At 52.2% G+C, this 17568-nt stretch overlaps 1 protein-coding gene across 1 annotated transcript in view; it reads right to left on the bottom strand.

The window, feature by feature from the left end:
* The window catches only part of GALNT14 (polypeptide N-acetylgalactosaminyltransferase 14), a 211388-nt gene that overhangs the window by 43914 nt on the left and 149906 nt on the right, over positions 1 to 17568 (bottom strand). The window contains exon 3 of the mRNA XM_047779229.1: positions 7331 to 7429. Coding sequence (XP_047635185.1) covers positions 7331 to 7429 — 99 coding nt within the window. The remainder of the gene's footprint in view (positions 1 to 7330; positions 7430 to 17568) is intronic.

The raw sequence follows: 17568 nt of genomic DNA, 5'->3' as shown, positions 1-17568 counted from the left end.
GCCACTTCTTCTCTAATAGGTTTCCAATCCGCTTGGTGAGAATGAATTGCTCCCTCCTCTGGGATTCCCCCAGCTGTCTGTATCTGAAGCTTCCTAGGGCTCTCTCAGCTCCAAGGGCTGGTTTTGCTGCCCTCTAGATGGCCGCCTCCCAGGGCGGGGGTCGGGGGGGGGGGCTCCTCAAGTTACTCTCTGTATTGCCCAAGTCCACCTGTGCCTTGGCCCCATGACCATTCCTTCCAGGGATGTTTAGAGCACACCCACTATGTGCTGGGTCCTGGGGAGATGAAGAGGAATGCAGGAGAGGTGAGCTCTGCCTTCCAGAAGTTCATGGTCTAGGAGCTACTTACCACAAGCTGTGAATTCTTGGGCAGGTTAAGTAATTAAGTATTTACTGCTTTGTGCAGTAAAGTATTCCCATCTGTAAAATGGGGATAATAATAGTCGTACTTGCTTCTCAGGGCCACCGGGAGAATTAGAGAAGAATTAAATGCTTCTAAAGCATTTAGCACTGTGTCTCCTGATAAAAGTGATAAAAAGTTATAGCAATTATTACTGATTTGTGCATCAGCAGTGAATTTTTTTTTTTTTTTTCATTTTTGGCCACCCCACGGCATATGGAATTCCTGGGCCAGGGATCAGATCCAAGCTGCAGCTGTGCCCTAAGCCGCAGCTATGGCAACACTGGATCCTTTAACCCACTGTGCCAGGCAGGGGATCGAACCTGTGTCCTGGCCTTGGAGCTACAGAGAGGCCCTGGTGCTGCAGAGAGGCCTCCCTGGGGGGGAATGGGAAGGGCTCATCAAGTTACTCTCTGTATTGCCGAGTCCACCTGTGCCTTGGCCCCATGACCATTCCTTCCAGGGATGTTTAGAGCACACCCACTTGCATCACAGTGGGAACTCTAGCAGTGACTTTTGAATTGGCTTCTTTTCTCCTCCTATGCTATGGATCTGTTCCCATGGAGCAGGGTTAAGTTTGTGTTCATTCTAGGTCTCGGGCTTGATTGAGATGGCTGGATCCCGCTTCTCCTGAACACCCCAAACCACGTGGTTCCTCAGAAACATTCCTGAGCCACACCACCCACCTCGGAACACTCAGAGTCCCACACGTGGGGGGTTAGATGGGTGCTGTCAGAGGCGTGCACCTGAGCCCTGTTTCTGGTGGGTCGCCCTTTCTAAGCAGGATGCAGAGACATTCCAGGAGAACTTTGCCTGCAGCTACCTTTATTTATGAAGCCTTAATTCTCACCATGGCAACTAGCATGAGCTGGAGAGAGGAACCCCAACCCCAGGCCCTGAGCCCGCTGTTGGGAAGTGGGACAAGGAGGGCAGGAGGTGGCGGGAGGGGACCCTTGCCACAATCATCCAAAAGAAAACACACCAAACACAACAACCAGCCTTCCAATCAGGGAGGGAGGGGGCGAGGGAGGCAGAAAGAGAGGGAAAACTTGCTGGAAGAATACCCTCTAATGAGGTTTGATTACGGCTGTAGCTTCTGCACACGATTCCCTGAAATCCTTGTCGGCTCTTTGAAATTCAAGAGTTCTCTTCTGTGAACATCAAAAGGTAAATCGCGTGCAGCTCGGTGCCGGTTGAACTGAGAGATGATTAGCGAATAAAAAATGTCCAGGGTTTAAAAAAGGAAAAAAAAAAAGAGCGAAATCGTCAGCAGTAAGTGGTAATTAGACCATTTCCTGGTAACACCTGGCTGGTTTTTGCTTCTCTAAACAGAGCAATTGGAGTGATGGCAGGGGCTCCAAAAAAGTGGCTGGGGGCCAGGAGGGCCTGAGATGGGCGGGTGCTCTGGGCACCTGGGGTGGCCAGAGAAGGAGGAAGGTCAAGCCCAGCCCAGAGGACCTGGCTTGGCGGAGATGGTCCCCCCGCCACCACACCCCAGGTCCTGGCCTCTGCATGTCCCACCCCCATCCCTGCTGCCCAGACCCTGGCTGCTGGCATCGCCCTCCTTTGCTCTCACCAGTGCTCCTGGCAGGACACCTCACCAGCCCCTCCACAGCAGAGACAGCCCCCCCTTTCCTCTAGGGCCCAATTTTCCCTTGCATCGTGCCCCACCCCCGCAGTGGCTGTTCCACGCCCTTTCCCTTCACAGCCTCGCAGGGGAGTGAGCTCGAGCCTCGTGGGCACATCAGGTCACACTCGCCCTGGGAATGATCCTAGAACCGAGTCTCCCATCCACGGCTTGCTCTCTGCCAGAGGGCGGCTGCCAGCAGTGTCTACACCTTCTGCCTGTCTACACCTTCTCCCTAGCCCTGGGCCCCCCCCAGGCCCCTGGAGGCAGCAGGTACAGCAGCGCGGGAGGCCCAGTGGCCTTCACCATCTACTACTGTGCAATTCCGAACAAGATGCCAGGGCAGCTCCCAGACTTCATTTCCATCTGTAATTACATTTTCCTTGTAAAGGCAGGCGATATTAATACTTGACCTACTTCACAGGCTTTTGTGTGTATGAAATGAGGAAACGTATTTGAAATTGCTTTGTGAACTGCGCGGGGCTACATGCAGGAAGCGCTTATCAGACGCTCCATAAATACCAGTTGAATGAAGACCTGAGGCCAGATGACAGTAGGGTTTAGTTGTTCTAGAGTCACATGGACTTGGGTTCAAGGCTGTTATCTGTGTATCCACTCTTTGCTAGCCGGAGAGTTTCAGGAAGCCCTGAGCAGCTTCCTGAGCCTCAGGAAAGGAGCTTAGCATCATGCTGGGCGCATAGCTGCTGCTCCCAGAATCTGGGGATCGATAATCGTGATGAGACTGGTTCTCAAAAGTGGGATCCCGGAGCCAGCAGCATCAGTGTCACCTGGGGACTTGTTAGAAATGCAAGTTCTTGGGTTCCACTCTAACCTACAGAGTTGGAATATCTGGGGACGGGGCCCAAGAAACCAGGTTTGAACAAGCCCTCCAGGTGATTCTGAGGTCTGTACAAGCTTGAGAGCCACAGCTTTAGATCCCTGCTGCCCACCCAGGCTGGAGGTGCCTCATGGCACCTGCTGTCACCTGTCCCAAGGCCTTTACCTACCTGAACTCATTCCCGCCTCTCACAATCATGTGAGGAAGTTATTACCTGGATTCCTTGTTTTTCAGAAAAGGAAGCTGAGGCAGAGAGGAAGGAGGTACCTGGGGTCACACAGCTGGGAAAGGGTGGACCAGGCAAATCTGACCCCAGGGTCTAATTTTTTACCACTTTAACCTGACAAACTGCTCCTTTAAATCTAAATGATTACAAAAAGTCATGGCAAGGGGACTCGAGATATAAACTGGTCAGCTATGCCTGCTCCAGAGCCCCCACAGGAGGCCCCTGGGGCCAGAGGGGGCTCCAAAAGGAAGGGGTGGCCCAGGGTGACACATGTACATGGGGACCGGCAACACCAGTCAAGAGAAACATCCTTCAGGGCTTTTCTCTGTCCTGAAGTGAGAAAAGTCCCCCAACTCATCCAGGCTGTGACCTTCTCTCCCTCCCCCATCACCGGCCCCACTGTGCCTCTGCCTGGCTCTGAGGGCCCCATGCCCCCTGTAACCCAGGAGCTTGGGCAGGGGCCGGGCCTGGCCAGGCACTGGGTGGGAGGGAGGACTCTGCCCTTCCTTGTTCCTCTGGCATCTTTCCCCTGCCAGAGCCTGAGAGCAAAGCCATCAGAATCCTAGAAAGTTAAAGACGAAAGACAGAGTTCTTGCTGTGGCACAATGGGATTGGAGGTGTCTCTGGAGTGCAGGGACGCAGGTTCGATCCCCAGCCCAGCACAGTGGGTTAGGAATCAGTGTTGCCACAGCTGTGACATAGTTCACAAATGCATCTCTGATCCCTGGCCCAGGAACTCCATGTGCCTCAGGGAAGACAAAAAAAAAAAAAAGAAAGACATCTTAGAAAAGATCCTTTCATCACGGACAAAGGGGGGATAGGAAGTGCTCTTCACTCAATTTCATCTCAGTGGCTAGTAATTTATATATTCATGCCATAGGATAGGGAGTGGAAGGAAAATTTGGATCCCCAAGGCACCTGACACTTGGCCATGGAAGTTCCTAGAAGTAGTCTTCCTTGCCTCCACCCCTAAAAGTCACTTCCACGCTGCCCGCTGCTGGTGTTAACACCCATCTGGTCACACCTGGCTCTTGGGGCCCTCATTCTGCTGTTTTCACGGATCACGCTTGAGTCTGAGGGGGGCATGGCTCACACTTAAGTTCCTAAGAGGCAGGAAAATGGGCCCAGGCTCTCCCAGGAAAGCACCCTGCAGAGTTTGGGGTACAGGCCCGCACTTCATGGGGGTCTTCTGAAAAGTGTGATGTTGATGGGCCCAAGCCGCCTTCCAGAGGGCAGGGCCTTAGGGCCTCAGTGGACAGAGGTGCTGGGCTCCCCCCCGCACTGTCCCCCACTCCCACCCAGGATGTCCGAAACTCCAGTCCTGGCTCCTGTGCTGCCCACTCCATGGCCTTGGCCTCCATTCATGAGGGCACCCTGACATCACAGGCTCCAATGGGGCGCCAACTCAAGTGCGAGATGGAATGTGTTCCATGGACCATAAAGCTCAGCATACATTTAACATGTTAATGTTATTATAATGTATCATTATTACTGTTATAAAGTGATGGAGAAGCAGCAGGAAGAGAAGGAGAAATACGTCCTAGAGCTGAAAGGGACGCGTCTGAGGGCAGCAGCTGAAGTGCCCCTGAGAATATCAACAGAGTGCAAGGAGAGCTTGGGGGGCCGGAGGTCCCCATATTAGAATGCCCCAAAATGTCCCAGGGTCATGTCTTCTGGTGGGAGGTGCGACAGAACTTGTAACATGATTTTTATCACTGTCTTTACAGTTGTGGCTAATGACCTGTCCAAGGTCACAAGGCTGGGAAGCGGTCGGGTCGGGTGGGGCCTTGACCCAGGTCTTCAGACTCCTGGTGCGGCGCCCTTTTAAGTACCTCTTTTCTCACTCGCTGGGCAGATTCGAGGAGGGCTGCTCTGGGCCGACACAGTTCTCAGTCCTTTACCTGAATTAACCAAAGGAGCTCTGTGCCATAGGACTGGTTATTATGCCATAGGGAGGTTAGGGAAGCCATGAGTAAGAGACAGGTCTTAACGGGTAGAAGTCCATCACGAATTACATCTGGGAGAAATGCATTAGGTGCTAGAGTACAGATGTGCAGAGAAGGAGCCCAGAGGAAGGCTCTGATGGAGTGAGTGTGTGTGTGTGTGTGTGTGTGTGTGTGTGTGTGTGTGTGTGTGTGCAGGGAGTTGGGGGAGTTAGAGGTGCAGGTCATCAGCAGACTCCTTGAAGGAGGAGGAGAGGCCAGCCTGGAAGGCAAGGAGTCTCTCTTGGATGCTCTAGTGTCCTCACAGAAGCATCTGGCAGACACGCACATGTGACCTTGTATGGCAGGGCAGGGCTGTGATCTGGGGCCTCAGCCTCAGTTCCCTTTGTTCCATGTCTGCCTGCTTTGCCAGCCAGGTCCAGAACTTCCCTTTTCCTTTCACCAGAGAAGACCCAGGGATATCATAAATCAAACCACGCCAGAGCCCTGTACCTCCTCCACACACCTGTACCGGTTTACAAATCCGAAAGGCACTTTTATTAGTCCACATGGAGACTCACGGTGATGCCTGACAGTGACGCAGGACACTTTCTTGTCAAGAGCTGAAGGCTTGTTGGGAAATCAAATTTAAATCAGGCAGCTTGAGGGGTGAATGCAGAAAGCAGGGCAGCCATGGCAAGCAGCTGGCAGAAGGAAGCAGCCAGCCAAGGACACCTGGACAGTGGATAGCCACCCCAAGGATGCAGGAAATGCCAGGCTGAAGACTGCATGTTTGGGCTGCTGGTCTCTCCCCACATTTCTAAGGGACACCCTGATCCTGCACAATGGACACTCATCATGAGTGACAAGTGGCACCACTGACTTGTGCCCACTCTCCAGGGAAGCCCACCGAGGCCCTCCCATCACCTGGACTGTCCCCACCTGCCTACAGCCATGCCCCTGCAGGAATGACAGAGGAAGGCGTGGCCTGTTGATGAAAGTGATGAGAGGTTTTGCCCTGCTTGGTTGTACTCTCTTGCCCCTCCACATTTAATCCTAGTTCTCTGCAAAATCAGGCAACCACCTGATCCAGACATGTTCTAACAGGCTGTGTGTCCCAGGACGTGGGGGGACTTCTGGCACTTCATCCCAGAGCCAGTGCTACCTTCTGCTGGGGGCATGACTGAGTACATCCTGGTCCAAGCCCTGCTCAAGGAATGCAGATGGCCACCTTGGGACTAACCTTGGACTAACCTTGGGATGCTGAGAACAAGGGTGGGAACCCTGCTTCACCACTGTAAGTGGAGCAAACAGTGGGCCTTGATTTTGTATCCCTAAGTCTCCATTTCCTCAGCTGCAGAGTGGGCACAGCGGTGGCCTCCCACCTCTCTGGCTAAGGGCATAAGTTGAGGCGCATCTGCACGCCAGTGGGCTTAGTGACTGCTGGCTCCACCACCACCACCGAAGATGCTGGTGCTGCTGCGGACCTGAGTGAGGAGGGGTGGGCCAGGTGATGTCAGAGGGAGGGTAGCCACAGGGAGAGGGGCTCCAGAGGAGAGGAAGGGGCACAGCATGGGGAACGGGAGCCAAAATAACTGGGCTCCTCTGGGAAGGAAGGGGGTGAGGCTTTCCAGGCCAAGACTTCAGGGCCCTGCTTATGTTCTAGGACAAGCTCTGCTGAGGGCTGGCACTTCATATTGAAAAACCCATGCAGGCTGCAGAACCACACAGAGCAAGGATGCAGCTACCAGAGCAAGGGCATGGTGCTGACTTGGAGCTGAGGGTGGATGGAGAGGCCCGAGGGGGAGCGGGGCTGGAACACAGGTCATGAGCGAGGACATGAACTAACGCCGGCCATTCCTGATTTGCACCAGGGGCGCCAGTGGGAAGTATGATAAGTGGTGAGAGGCTGGGATAGACAGCCCTTGGCTGCCCTGAGTTCTAATCCTGGCCTGATGCTGGGGATAGAGGATGCATTCAGCCCCTCAGGGCACCCCCGCTCCCTCATTAGCTGTGAAAAGGAGAACTCGGGTTCTAGAGGCACTCTGTGCCGTGGTTAAGGGCAAGGGCTCTGGGACCCAGTCCTCTCAGTGCCCTTCTACAAGGAACCTGGTGCCTCGGGCCTCTATCTTTCCTCCTACAAAATGGGATAACAGGCACCTTCACAGGAGTGTGAGGAGTGATGACCTGTGGCTGCATGTGGAGCGTGCTGAACAGCACTTGGCAGGTACTTTGAAACACGTGAACCGGTCAGCCTGCGTGCAGACACACGCTTGCCAAGCGCTGGACCAGAGGGCTGACGGGCAGGAAGGCTCTTACCTGCGGACGGTTCTGAGCAGGGTGGAGCGGGCCTCGTTGTGGAAGGTGATGATGATGCTCGTGGGGGGAAGGTCTGCGCAGTACACCAGCAGGGTGCATCTGGGGAAGGAGAGGCCACAGGACGAGAAGACCTTTAGAGACAAAGCAGATCTGCAGGGCTGGAACCAAGGGCATCACCGGGGTGGACAGACGCCTGGTGCCTGGTGGGGCCAGGCCAGTGGCACAGCCCTGGGTAAGACCCCAGGGCCTCACCTGGCTCGAAGCAGGTAAGGAAGCTTCCAGAATGATTAGAGGGGGATCTCCCAATATCTTGGGGGAAATTGGGCATGGAACCAAATGAAGTGGATGTAGTGAACATCAATGTGTTATGGCACAGCGGTTCCTAGGAGCCCCATAAGCCCGCCCCCCAAGTCTTGGGCTCTGTGGCTCCGTCTGTGTCCATCCCAGCCTGCGGAAGCCTCACCATAGTCTGGGCCAGAGGCTCCAGCCCACCACATCATGCTGACCCCTGACCCTGCCAGACACCGAAATCTGGCCTGTTGAAAGAGACAGAGCCCTAAAACCCGGCAGAGGCCATGCAACCGCATCTTGAGAAAGCATGCATTTCCCCGGCCCAGGATCATTTTGTATGACAATTACATCTGAGGTAATTTCAATTTAATACCTCACTGCAAGTGAAAATTGTAGCCCGCAGCATGAAAATTACTGTAATAATGGAAATAAACCCACCAAGTGAGGCTGATGCGACCAGGGGCAATCCCTGGGTAAAGGCTTCCTCCTGTTTCTCACTCTTTCAGGGGTATTAAGTGACGAAGTAAATAACAGATGTTTGGTGAGTCCAGCTTTTCCCCTCTTCATTTTCTTTTTTCTAATTAATTTTTTTTTTGTCTTTTTGGCTTGTCTAGGGCTGCATCCATGGCATATGGAGGTTCCCAGGATAGGGGTCAAATCGGAGCTGTAGCTGCCGGCCTCTGCCACAACCACAGCAATGTGGGATCTGAGCCACGTCTGTGACCTACACCACAGCTCACAGCAATGCCAGATCCTTAACCCACTGAGCAAGGCCAGGGATCGAACCCTCAACCTCATGGTTCCTAGTCGGATTCATTAACCCCTGAGCCACGAAGGGAACTCCTCCCCTCCTCATTTTCCAACTTCTTCCTAGGCTTGAAGCTTTTAAATATGGGGTACAGAGACCCCAGGGTGGAGTTCCAGGGGACAGGAAGCCCTCTGAAATCATTTGCAAACTGGTCTATGCAAATCTGTTGTTGTTTTTCTGGGAAGATGGTTCATGGGTTTCAGTAGGTTCTCAATGAAGGCTGTGGCCTGAAACGCTTAAGAACCTCAATCCTAGGCCAACAGGCCTGATGTCCCTTTGGCTTCCCTGATAATTCTGAACACTTTTTCCTGCAAAAGCAACACCGAGTAATAGAACTCAGGCAGAGTGAGCAGGGCTGTCTGCTCAGGGCCTGAATACAGGCTGGGTTGGGTCAGCCATGAGGAACTAAGAATTAGGAAAAGATGGCCCCAGGGTAAGAGACAGTGCAAAGGTATGTCATGACCTTCAGGACTTCCTGTGCTCCCCACACAGAGATGGCTTCTTACTATATCAGGTCAGCTCCATCTACCAATAAACCTCCTTGAATCCACTCATCCTCTCTTGTCCTCACGGGCCCAGGTCAGAGCAGCTTTACTCCTCTGGGGGATCCCTGCGGTAGCCTCCTGATCAGTCCTCCTGCCTCCATCCCCTGCCCCTACCAGTCACATCTCATCTACCACATAGCTCTGCCCAGGCCTTCCTCTGGCTCAAAGCCCTCAGTAGCTCCTAATGTAGAAAGACCAAACTCCCCATGAGAACCTTCAAGACCTTCCACAACTGTTGCTTCATATGCTACCATAACTTTCTGCCACGGCTCTATTACTTCTTTTCTCTACCTGATGAACTCCTACTCATCCTTCAAGACCCAGAGCAAATATCCCTTCTGCTGTGAAGGTGTTCCATACACCCCAAGATAGGTAATGACCTGTCCCATGTTCCCAAAATCTGTACACATCTCTCTTCTGGCACTGTGCAAGATGGACTAAGAGTCCTCTGGGGAAGGACCTTGTCCATCTCCATGTCCTAGAACAAGAGTTAAGTATACTAGATGCCCATTCATGGAGAAAGAGAGAAAGAAGTTCAGGAAATGCATTCTTCAGTCCACTGATGATTTAGCCTTTTATGGCTATAAAAGGTGTGGCAGCCAGTCTCCCAGATGGCCCCAGTGATTCTCACCTACTGGTCCCCATGCCTTGTATAGTTTTGCTCTTCACTAAATTAGGGCTACCTTATGTGACTGATAGAATCTGATGGAAGTGACAGAGTGTGACTTCTACGGCTAAGTCATAAAAGCACAGCAGGCTTTGCCTTGACCACTTGGAGGGCAGCCAGCTGCCAGGCCATGAGGACGCTCAAGCAGCCCTGGGGAGAGATGCCAACGTATGGAAGAACTGAGGCCTTCTGCCCACAGCCATCACCGACTTGCCAGCCACAGGAATGAGCCACCTTGGAAGTGAGTCCACCAGCTCCAGTCAAGCCTTCAGATGACAGCAGCTCCAGTGGCTCCAAGCCAGAACCACCCCACCAAGATGCTCTGAACTCTGACCCACAGGGACCGTGAAGATAATCAATGATTTCTGTTGTTTTAAGCCACTAAGGTTTGGCAATGAGTTGTGGTACATTAAATAATAATTATAAAGGGGGAAGGAAAGTGCCTTGAAATGGTCACCAGCAAGAAGAGGCCTTAGACTCGCCAATCTTCGGATACAGACTTAAGTTGGGAGCAGTGGGGAAGGAAGATGGCAGGTGGCTGATCAAGATGGACTTGGTGGTGGTGGGGTTGCTCAATCCTTTTGCCCCAGGGTCCATGGTGGCAGGGTGGAGGCAAGAAGGGGCTTGGAGAAACCCAGGCGGAGAGGCATGGTCAGCCTCAGAAGGAATGAGGGGGATGTCGGGGAGCAGAAACGTAATCATATGTCTCTTTGTGGGACAATGATAAAGCAGAGAGCTTAGCAGAACCTTCCTGTCTCCATCAGAGATGAGGAGAGAAGACATACAAGAAGACTGGGGAGGCCGCACTGCCAGGGCTGCACTGAGGATCAGGCCCGGGCTGGGCACTGGAGATGGCATCCCATTCCTCACCCTGGGAGGCGATGGGATCCCAAACCCCAGCTTTTGTGAGGCAAGTTATTTGGAGGCAAGTTGGTATAGCAGATACTGGGAATTATCTACGTAGAGAGGTTTGGGGGATGGAGGCCACTTTTTGTGTCTTGGAGGCATCCAGCTGCGGGAGCAGAGGGAGGCAGAACTCCGCGGGGGCAGGGGGGTGAAGATGGAGGAGGAGGTACTGGATTCACAGGGTGACGCAGGGATGGATGGACAGAAATGAGGTACAGCATCCCCGTCCTGACGTGGTTCTGGACCCGCAGGCTGGGTGCTAAGTGAGGCAGTTCACAAAATATCGGCCTGGGCATCTGGACCAACTATGAGAAGGGGGCAAACCACCCGCCTCCCCCAGCTGCTGTCTGCCCAGCTGTAACACAGGGTTTGAGCCCAAGGCTTTCCTGCTAAAGGTTCGCAGGGCAGCAGTAATCAGAAGCTCTGATTGTAGCTGACATCCAATAAGCGTGGTTGATGTGAATGGAATGTTGCAAAGACTATTCTGCAGCTGAGGCTCACCTGGGTGGCTGGACACCCAAATTTACTTTTCTAAGCCTCAGTTTCTTCATCTAGAAAGCGGAGACAACAATTTCGAACCTGTAGATTATTACTATGTTAGGTCATAATAGATGCTTGGCAAATATTAACTACCATTATTTTTCATATTGTGTTCAGATCGGCAGGCTCTTCCTCACGCTGACTGGAGCCAGATCTTCCACGGGTTGGAAAGGCATCGTTGGTGAGTGGTCCTGCGCCACTCTGATAGCAGGTGAGGGGTACGGGGTGGCAAGAGGAGGAGAATAGAGCCAAGAATGGAGCATCGGTATGGGAGAAAGGACCCGATGTGAGTCCTGGATCTGCTGAAAACTGGCTATGTGCCCTTGGGCATGCCCTTTATCCTCTCTGAGCCTCAATACTGTCACCTTTAAAAGGAGAAACAAACACTTTCTTTTCAGGCTCATGAGGACAGCAGGGAAGGCAGGTAAAACCCTTGGCGTTTCACAGCTGCCGAGGAAGTGGTGGTGAGAATTATTATGATGATGACTATGCAGTGACCCAGCCTCCAGCAACGCCCAGTGCTTAGGACTGAACTACAAACTCAGAGTTCAGGAAAGGAAGGGGCTTCAAGACAACCCAGTCCAACCTCCCAAACTGGGCAGAACTTGGTGGCATAAAAGGCATCCTGGGAGCCCCCTCCAGCCTCCTGTGCCTGTAGGATAAAGGATGCGGGCTCTCCCTTGTGGGGCAGAAGTCCCACAAGCCACTCCCACACGCACAGGAAGGAGGTACCGCATAGCTCGGAGGCAGAGGCATCCCCACTCCCAGCCCTTCGAGGCATCTTCCTTCCTACCCTTCCCAGAGCCTGTGGTGCCCTGACTCATCTTTTGTCTCCTTGGACCCTCACAACAGCCCATGAGAACCTTCACTTCACAGATGAAAATAACTGGCTCAGAGTCCTGCTCAGGGTCACACGCCTGGCGAGTGGCTGAGACAAGCTACGTCCAGGTTGCATGGCTTCTAACATGGTATTTGCCCTTGGTGCCCCATTGTGACCTCGCTGTGGCTAGGGCACAGGAGCCCACAGTGGGGGCTGGTGCTGGGAAGGGCCCCCCTGCCAGGCCAAGCCCAGGGCATGGGCCATCTCCCCTTCAAGCCCAGGGAGGCCACAGCCCCACTTAGGGACGAGCCCTGGCCATTGGCAGCAACAAGACCAGGGGGCCGGGAGAAATCCTTAAAACAGGCTGTCATGAGGAGAGTCGGCTCAGACCGTGCGTGGGCTTTTCTGTGAGAGGGTCTAAAAGATTAATCAAACAGCAAGATCTATTAGGGGCACCAGGGGAATGGGAAAGGCTGCCAACACTGAGATCTGGCGCCGGTAGACAGACAAGAAAGCATGTTTATAATTTATTAAAGATTCAGGGGTTTTACTGGAGAGAAGAGCTAGTGAGCAGGAAAGATGTGTGAGGGGTGGGGGTGGGAGCAGGAGGAAGGGCTGGACCACCAATGGGAGCAGAGACAGATGCCAGCTCAGGCGCCATCCTGATTGCCTCAGCGGCTCCTGAATAATGCAGCTCCTCTGCATGGCTTCTCCACAGGTAGTTTCTTTCTTTTTTCCAAGAAAGGTTCAACGAAGACTTAATTTCCCCAAGTTCAGGTGGGTCTCACAGTGCTTCCTAACCACCAGTTTCTTGCGTGTTCACTGTCATTTACTGGTCGAGGATGCTTCCAGAGAGGTGTTCTGAGATGCTGACCCCTGGCACAGGATCTGGGCTTCTGCTTCCATGGCTTTCTGTCTGTCCCCCTGCAAGATGCCATCCTGCCACCCCACCCCTGCTCCTGAACAGGTGCCAAGGCGGGCAGGTTAGAAACGCACCAAGCGAGGGTGGCTGTCAGCACAGAAATGTAATGCTGTGCATATGCCTTTTATTTCATGGGACAAGCTCATTACACTGGCAGCAGACCCATAACTGGTGTGTTAGGATGGTGGTTCATCGCCCCCATTTTATCAGTGGGCAGCAGTGCTCCTGCAGGCGTGCCTGCTGGGGTTACGACCGGGTCCTCTGCCTCCTGGACCTACGGTCCTCTCCTGCGGCATGCTGCCCTTATGGAAGAAAAGACATGGTCATAAATCATAAACATTCAGGATTTTCCTCTCATGTGTAAAAATAGGAGGAAGTGACAGAGAGACAGGCCCGGTAACTCTGAAGTAGAGAGGAGAGCGTAATTATTATTGCTAGTATAATAATATACTCTGACCACGGCTCAGGGTCCAGAAGGCAAACCTTTTTTTTTTTTTTTTTAAGGGCTGCTCCTGTGGCATATGGAGGTTCCCAGGCTGGGGGTCTAATCAAAGCTATAGCTGCCAGCCTACAGCACAGCCACAGCAACACCCGATCCTTAACCCACACAGTGAGGCCAGGGAGCGAACCTGCATCCTCACAGATGCTAGTCAGATTTGCTGAGCCATGACGGGAACTCCCAGAAGGCAAACTCTTGAAGAGGGGGCTCTGGCTTCCCAGATGGGAGGCCGGGGGCAGTTAAAGAAAGGGGAAAGGCCATGGAATACTCAGCATGACATAGAGGAAATCAAACAGGCTTGGGGTAGGTCACCCTGGGCCAAACCTTTGTCACTCAGGAGCTGGGAGGTGACTTCGGTGATGAAATTATCCACCTCAGGGAAGGTTTTTAAAGGACTCCTTAGGGACCCTGCTGCCAAGCCCTGTCCTGAGCACCTTGAGTATTTAACGCTCACAGTAGCCCTCTGGCAGGCGGAGGAGGGTGCCTGTTTAATGGATTCACTGAGGAGGAAATGGAGGCATGGGGAGGTTAAGTCACTCAGTGCAGCTAATGAACCCAGGCCCTGCCACACGTCCTTGTCACCATGTCACCACCCCTCTGTGTCAGCACTATTCCAAGCATCAGGGTATCCATAAGCTGCCAGCTGTCCCAAGGTTCACTCTGTGCCCTGCGGGCCATGTGGACCCTGCCTTGATCACCGCCCCAAGAAGCAGTTTCTACCGAGATCTAGAGCCCAGTCGTTGCAGTGACCAGCCCAGAGGGGAGGGACAGGGGACAGGCTGCTTGCTGTTTCTGGGTAGTGTAACCAAGTAGGACTGTGTGAGGCCTTGCCAGAGTGGACCGCCACTCATGTCCTCCCCCTGCCTTTTAATCTATAGAAAAACTTCAGTGAAAGAATCGATTTAGTCAGAGAAGTGAGAAAATACAAAGAAAAAGGAAGACAGTCAAGCAAGACAGAATAATGATAGTTTAGCCACTCAACAAAGTCAAGGACTTTTGGGTAGTTCTTCAAAGACTATAGATAATATTCTGAGCCATGTCCTCCGAGCTGTTTGGCAGGTGCTGAAGCCCCCACCAGGTGGAAGAAGTCCACGGCTTGCTGCCCCCGAGCACGTAGACCCAGACTGGTTGGAACCAGAAGGTTGATGACGCTGACTCCCAATGACCTCACCACCCACCAATCAGGAAAATGTCCACGAGCTGATCACGCCCTGCTCCTTGAACACGGCAAGACTCCTCACTACCGCCTCTAAGGGGTGGGGGCACAGTCCTTGAGGCCCCAGTCTGCCATGTTCCCTTCTTTGCCTGGCAATTAAAGCTACTCTTCCTGTTTCCTCCTGCTCCTTCTCTGCATTTCTATTTGGCATCAGTGTACAGAGGCAGCCGAGATTTCGGCAACAGTAGCTACAGAAAGACAGGGACACTGCTGGCTGAGCCATCACAGGAACATCCTAAACAGGGGCTCCCACTTACTCCCCAGATGGAGCCTGAGAGGGTGTGTGCAGGGTGCCTACAGCGAGACCCTGGGAGGCACAGTTCATGAACCTGTTTCTAAACAGTAAGCTGCTGCAGTTTGTCCCTCCGATTCCCACTCCAGAGGCCAGATCCAGGCATAGGAAACAAATAGGTTATAGTCTCCACTTGAACCATTTGCCTGAACTCTATGGCTGCCAAGGCCAAGGGAAATAGATGTAAGATGTAAAGTGGGGGCGAGGCTAGTTTCCTGGGAGAACACTGTCCCCAAGGGAATGACAATCTGGATTCCCATGCAGGTGGGGGTGGAAGCACTGCCTTCCCTCCCTCCCTCCCGACCTCCATCTCTGTCCACTGTCCTCCCTTTCAGCCCAGAACAGAATCCGGGGGGACCACGCCTCCTCCCCATTTCCCCTACCACCCATGTGAGGATAAAAGAACAAGAGAGATGCTCTCAGCCCAGTGACCTTTCCAGAATGTCAGCTCCCTCAGGACAGGGACCATGAACTTGTTGCCGGCATTTAGAATCACAGATTTCGTTTTTAGAGCTGAGAACACCTAACGCATTCCCAGCTCAGTTCTATGTAAGGAAGCCCATTCTTGGCTACAAGGAAAAGGAAGATGACGGAAAATGTCAAATCTGTGACTGGCCTCTAGTTCAAACTCGACTCTTTAGAAGAGAAAAAAACACAAGCAGTGTAAAAAGTATGACAGCTGTAAAACCAGAAATTTACTTTAATCTCATTTCATGGGCAACACTGATACACTGGGAGGCATGAAATTTATATTTCATGTCAATTTCCCTGGGATTTCACATGCAGATTAATTTGTTCATCCGCAGAAACATGTATTGCTCCTACTTCTTGCCTCAACCACCGCCCTCACTCAGTATTATAGAAATCCTGCACCTCGTCAAAGACACTTAAAATAACAGTACAATCCACTGCTCTATGACACTGCTATATTTTGATTTGCTAAACGTGTTATTAAATCCGAGCGTCCTGGAAAGGGAATGAGTGGGGGCAGGGCAGAGACATAAACTGCTTAGGGACTTGGGTGGACTCTGTGGTGGGCACCTGACGGCCCCCAGTCCCCACCCCCTTGTGTCATCTCCTCCCCTTGAGTGTGGACTGAATCCTGTGACTTGATTCTAAGGAATGGATGATAGCTCAAGTGATGGGATATCGCTTTTGTGATTAGGTCCCCAAAGACGATGACTTCAGTCTTTTTGGCTTGTATGCTTTGCCGAAGCAAGCTGCTATGTTGGGGAGCCCCCCATGGCAAGGAACTGGGAGTGGCCTCTGGATTCAGAGGGACTGAATCCTGCCAGCAGCCATGTCAGTGGACTTGGAAGAAGGTCCTCCCGCAAATGTGTCCCAGGATGCCTGCCGCCCCAGAGGACACCCTGAACACTGCCTATGGGAGATGCTGAGGGAGAGGACCCACCTAGACCATTCCTGAATTCCTGACCCACAGAAACTGTGGGATAATACACATTATTCTAAGCCACTAAGTTTTGTGGTAATTTGTTACGCAGCAACAGACAATGAATACCAGTATCCGGAGCTCCTAAAAAAACAAATCCACCACGGTTTCTCACTCTCCCAGGGCCAAAGATAAATTCTGTTGGGTACCTGGTGGAAGAGCAAAGGCATCACAATTCTTCCAACACAGAGCTCCAGACACCCCACTGGACCATTCACTCACACTCTGTTGGCATCAAGATATTTCTAGGTGCAAGTTCTTCAGGAGTACCTTTGGGGGCTGTTCCAATCTTAATAGATTCAGTTCCCTTATGGCTTCTTTATATGAAGCACAGTGCACAGAAAACTGAGGGACTCTCTTCTTATGTCCCCCATGGATGGTATATAACTGGTACCCTTCCCCATGTTTAGAGGGCAAGTTAATTCATTTCATACAATGGATGTCATAGGGCTTTAAGGCTTGATGCATTTGCAGAAGTCCACTTAGGAAAGGCTGACCTAGACATTATCGCAGACACTCCTCCATTCCATGAACACAAGGCCAGCTGGCAGAGCACTTGGTTTTAGGGTGGGCCTATTTAGGTCAACAAATACCTTCCCTAGTACCAACCACCCTCATGGGCTTGGTTGAGTCTGTCAGGTCAGCTCAGATTCTGCAGTTCACTTCTTGCTCCTTGGGGAACCCTCTGGATTTCTTTGCCATCTACTTCCAACAGCATCAGATTTCTGAGAAGACAAACATCTTGAAAATTCTAGGGTACTTCCATTATCACTATTAATTGCAGGCTGTAGATCAGAATGGGGGCCCCAGAAGTCAGTGCTGCAAGCTCATCTTCCTGGCAATGTGAGAATGCCCCAAGGGGTCTTTGCTAACAAACTAGGAAGCTAACTGAGGAAGCAGGGGGATACTATGATGTAAGGGACCGTGTGATCTGGAGTGCTCCAAAGGCTCAGTCTCTGCCTCTATTTTGCAGTCCAGAGTAGCTGGAAGACCTTTCCCTCTTTGCTCCGCACAAACTCATTGATGCTGCAACACTGGACTGGAAGGGACCATGGAGAGCCTCTGCATAGTCAGTCCCTCCGCTGTGAGCTGCTGGACCACATCTAGAAGTCTTCGCGTGCTTTGTGAATACTGTCTACAATAGTCAAGTGAGTTTGGTATAGGAGACATACTGGCACATGAAAAAATACTACGTATTGTTTGGTACAAAACAGGTTTTGTACCAAAATTTTTGGCACATTAATAAGTTAAAGGTTCTGAGATTTCTACTGGCCCGTTTACC

Source organism: Phacochoerus africanus, chromosome 5 (genome assembly GCF_016906955.1).
Source record: "Phacochoerus africanus isolate WHEZ1 chromosome 5, ROS_Pafr_v1, whole genome shotgun sequence".
NCBI classification, from domain to species: domain Eukaryota; kingdom Metazoa; phylum Chordata; class Mammalia; order Artiodactyla; family Suidae; genus Phacochoerus; species Phacochoerus africanus.
The sequence above is the reverse complement of the archived record's forward strand: the minus strand, read 5'-3'. Positions and strand labels throughout refer to the sequence as shown.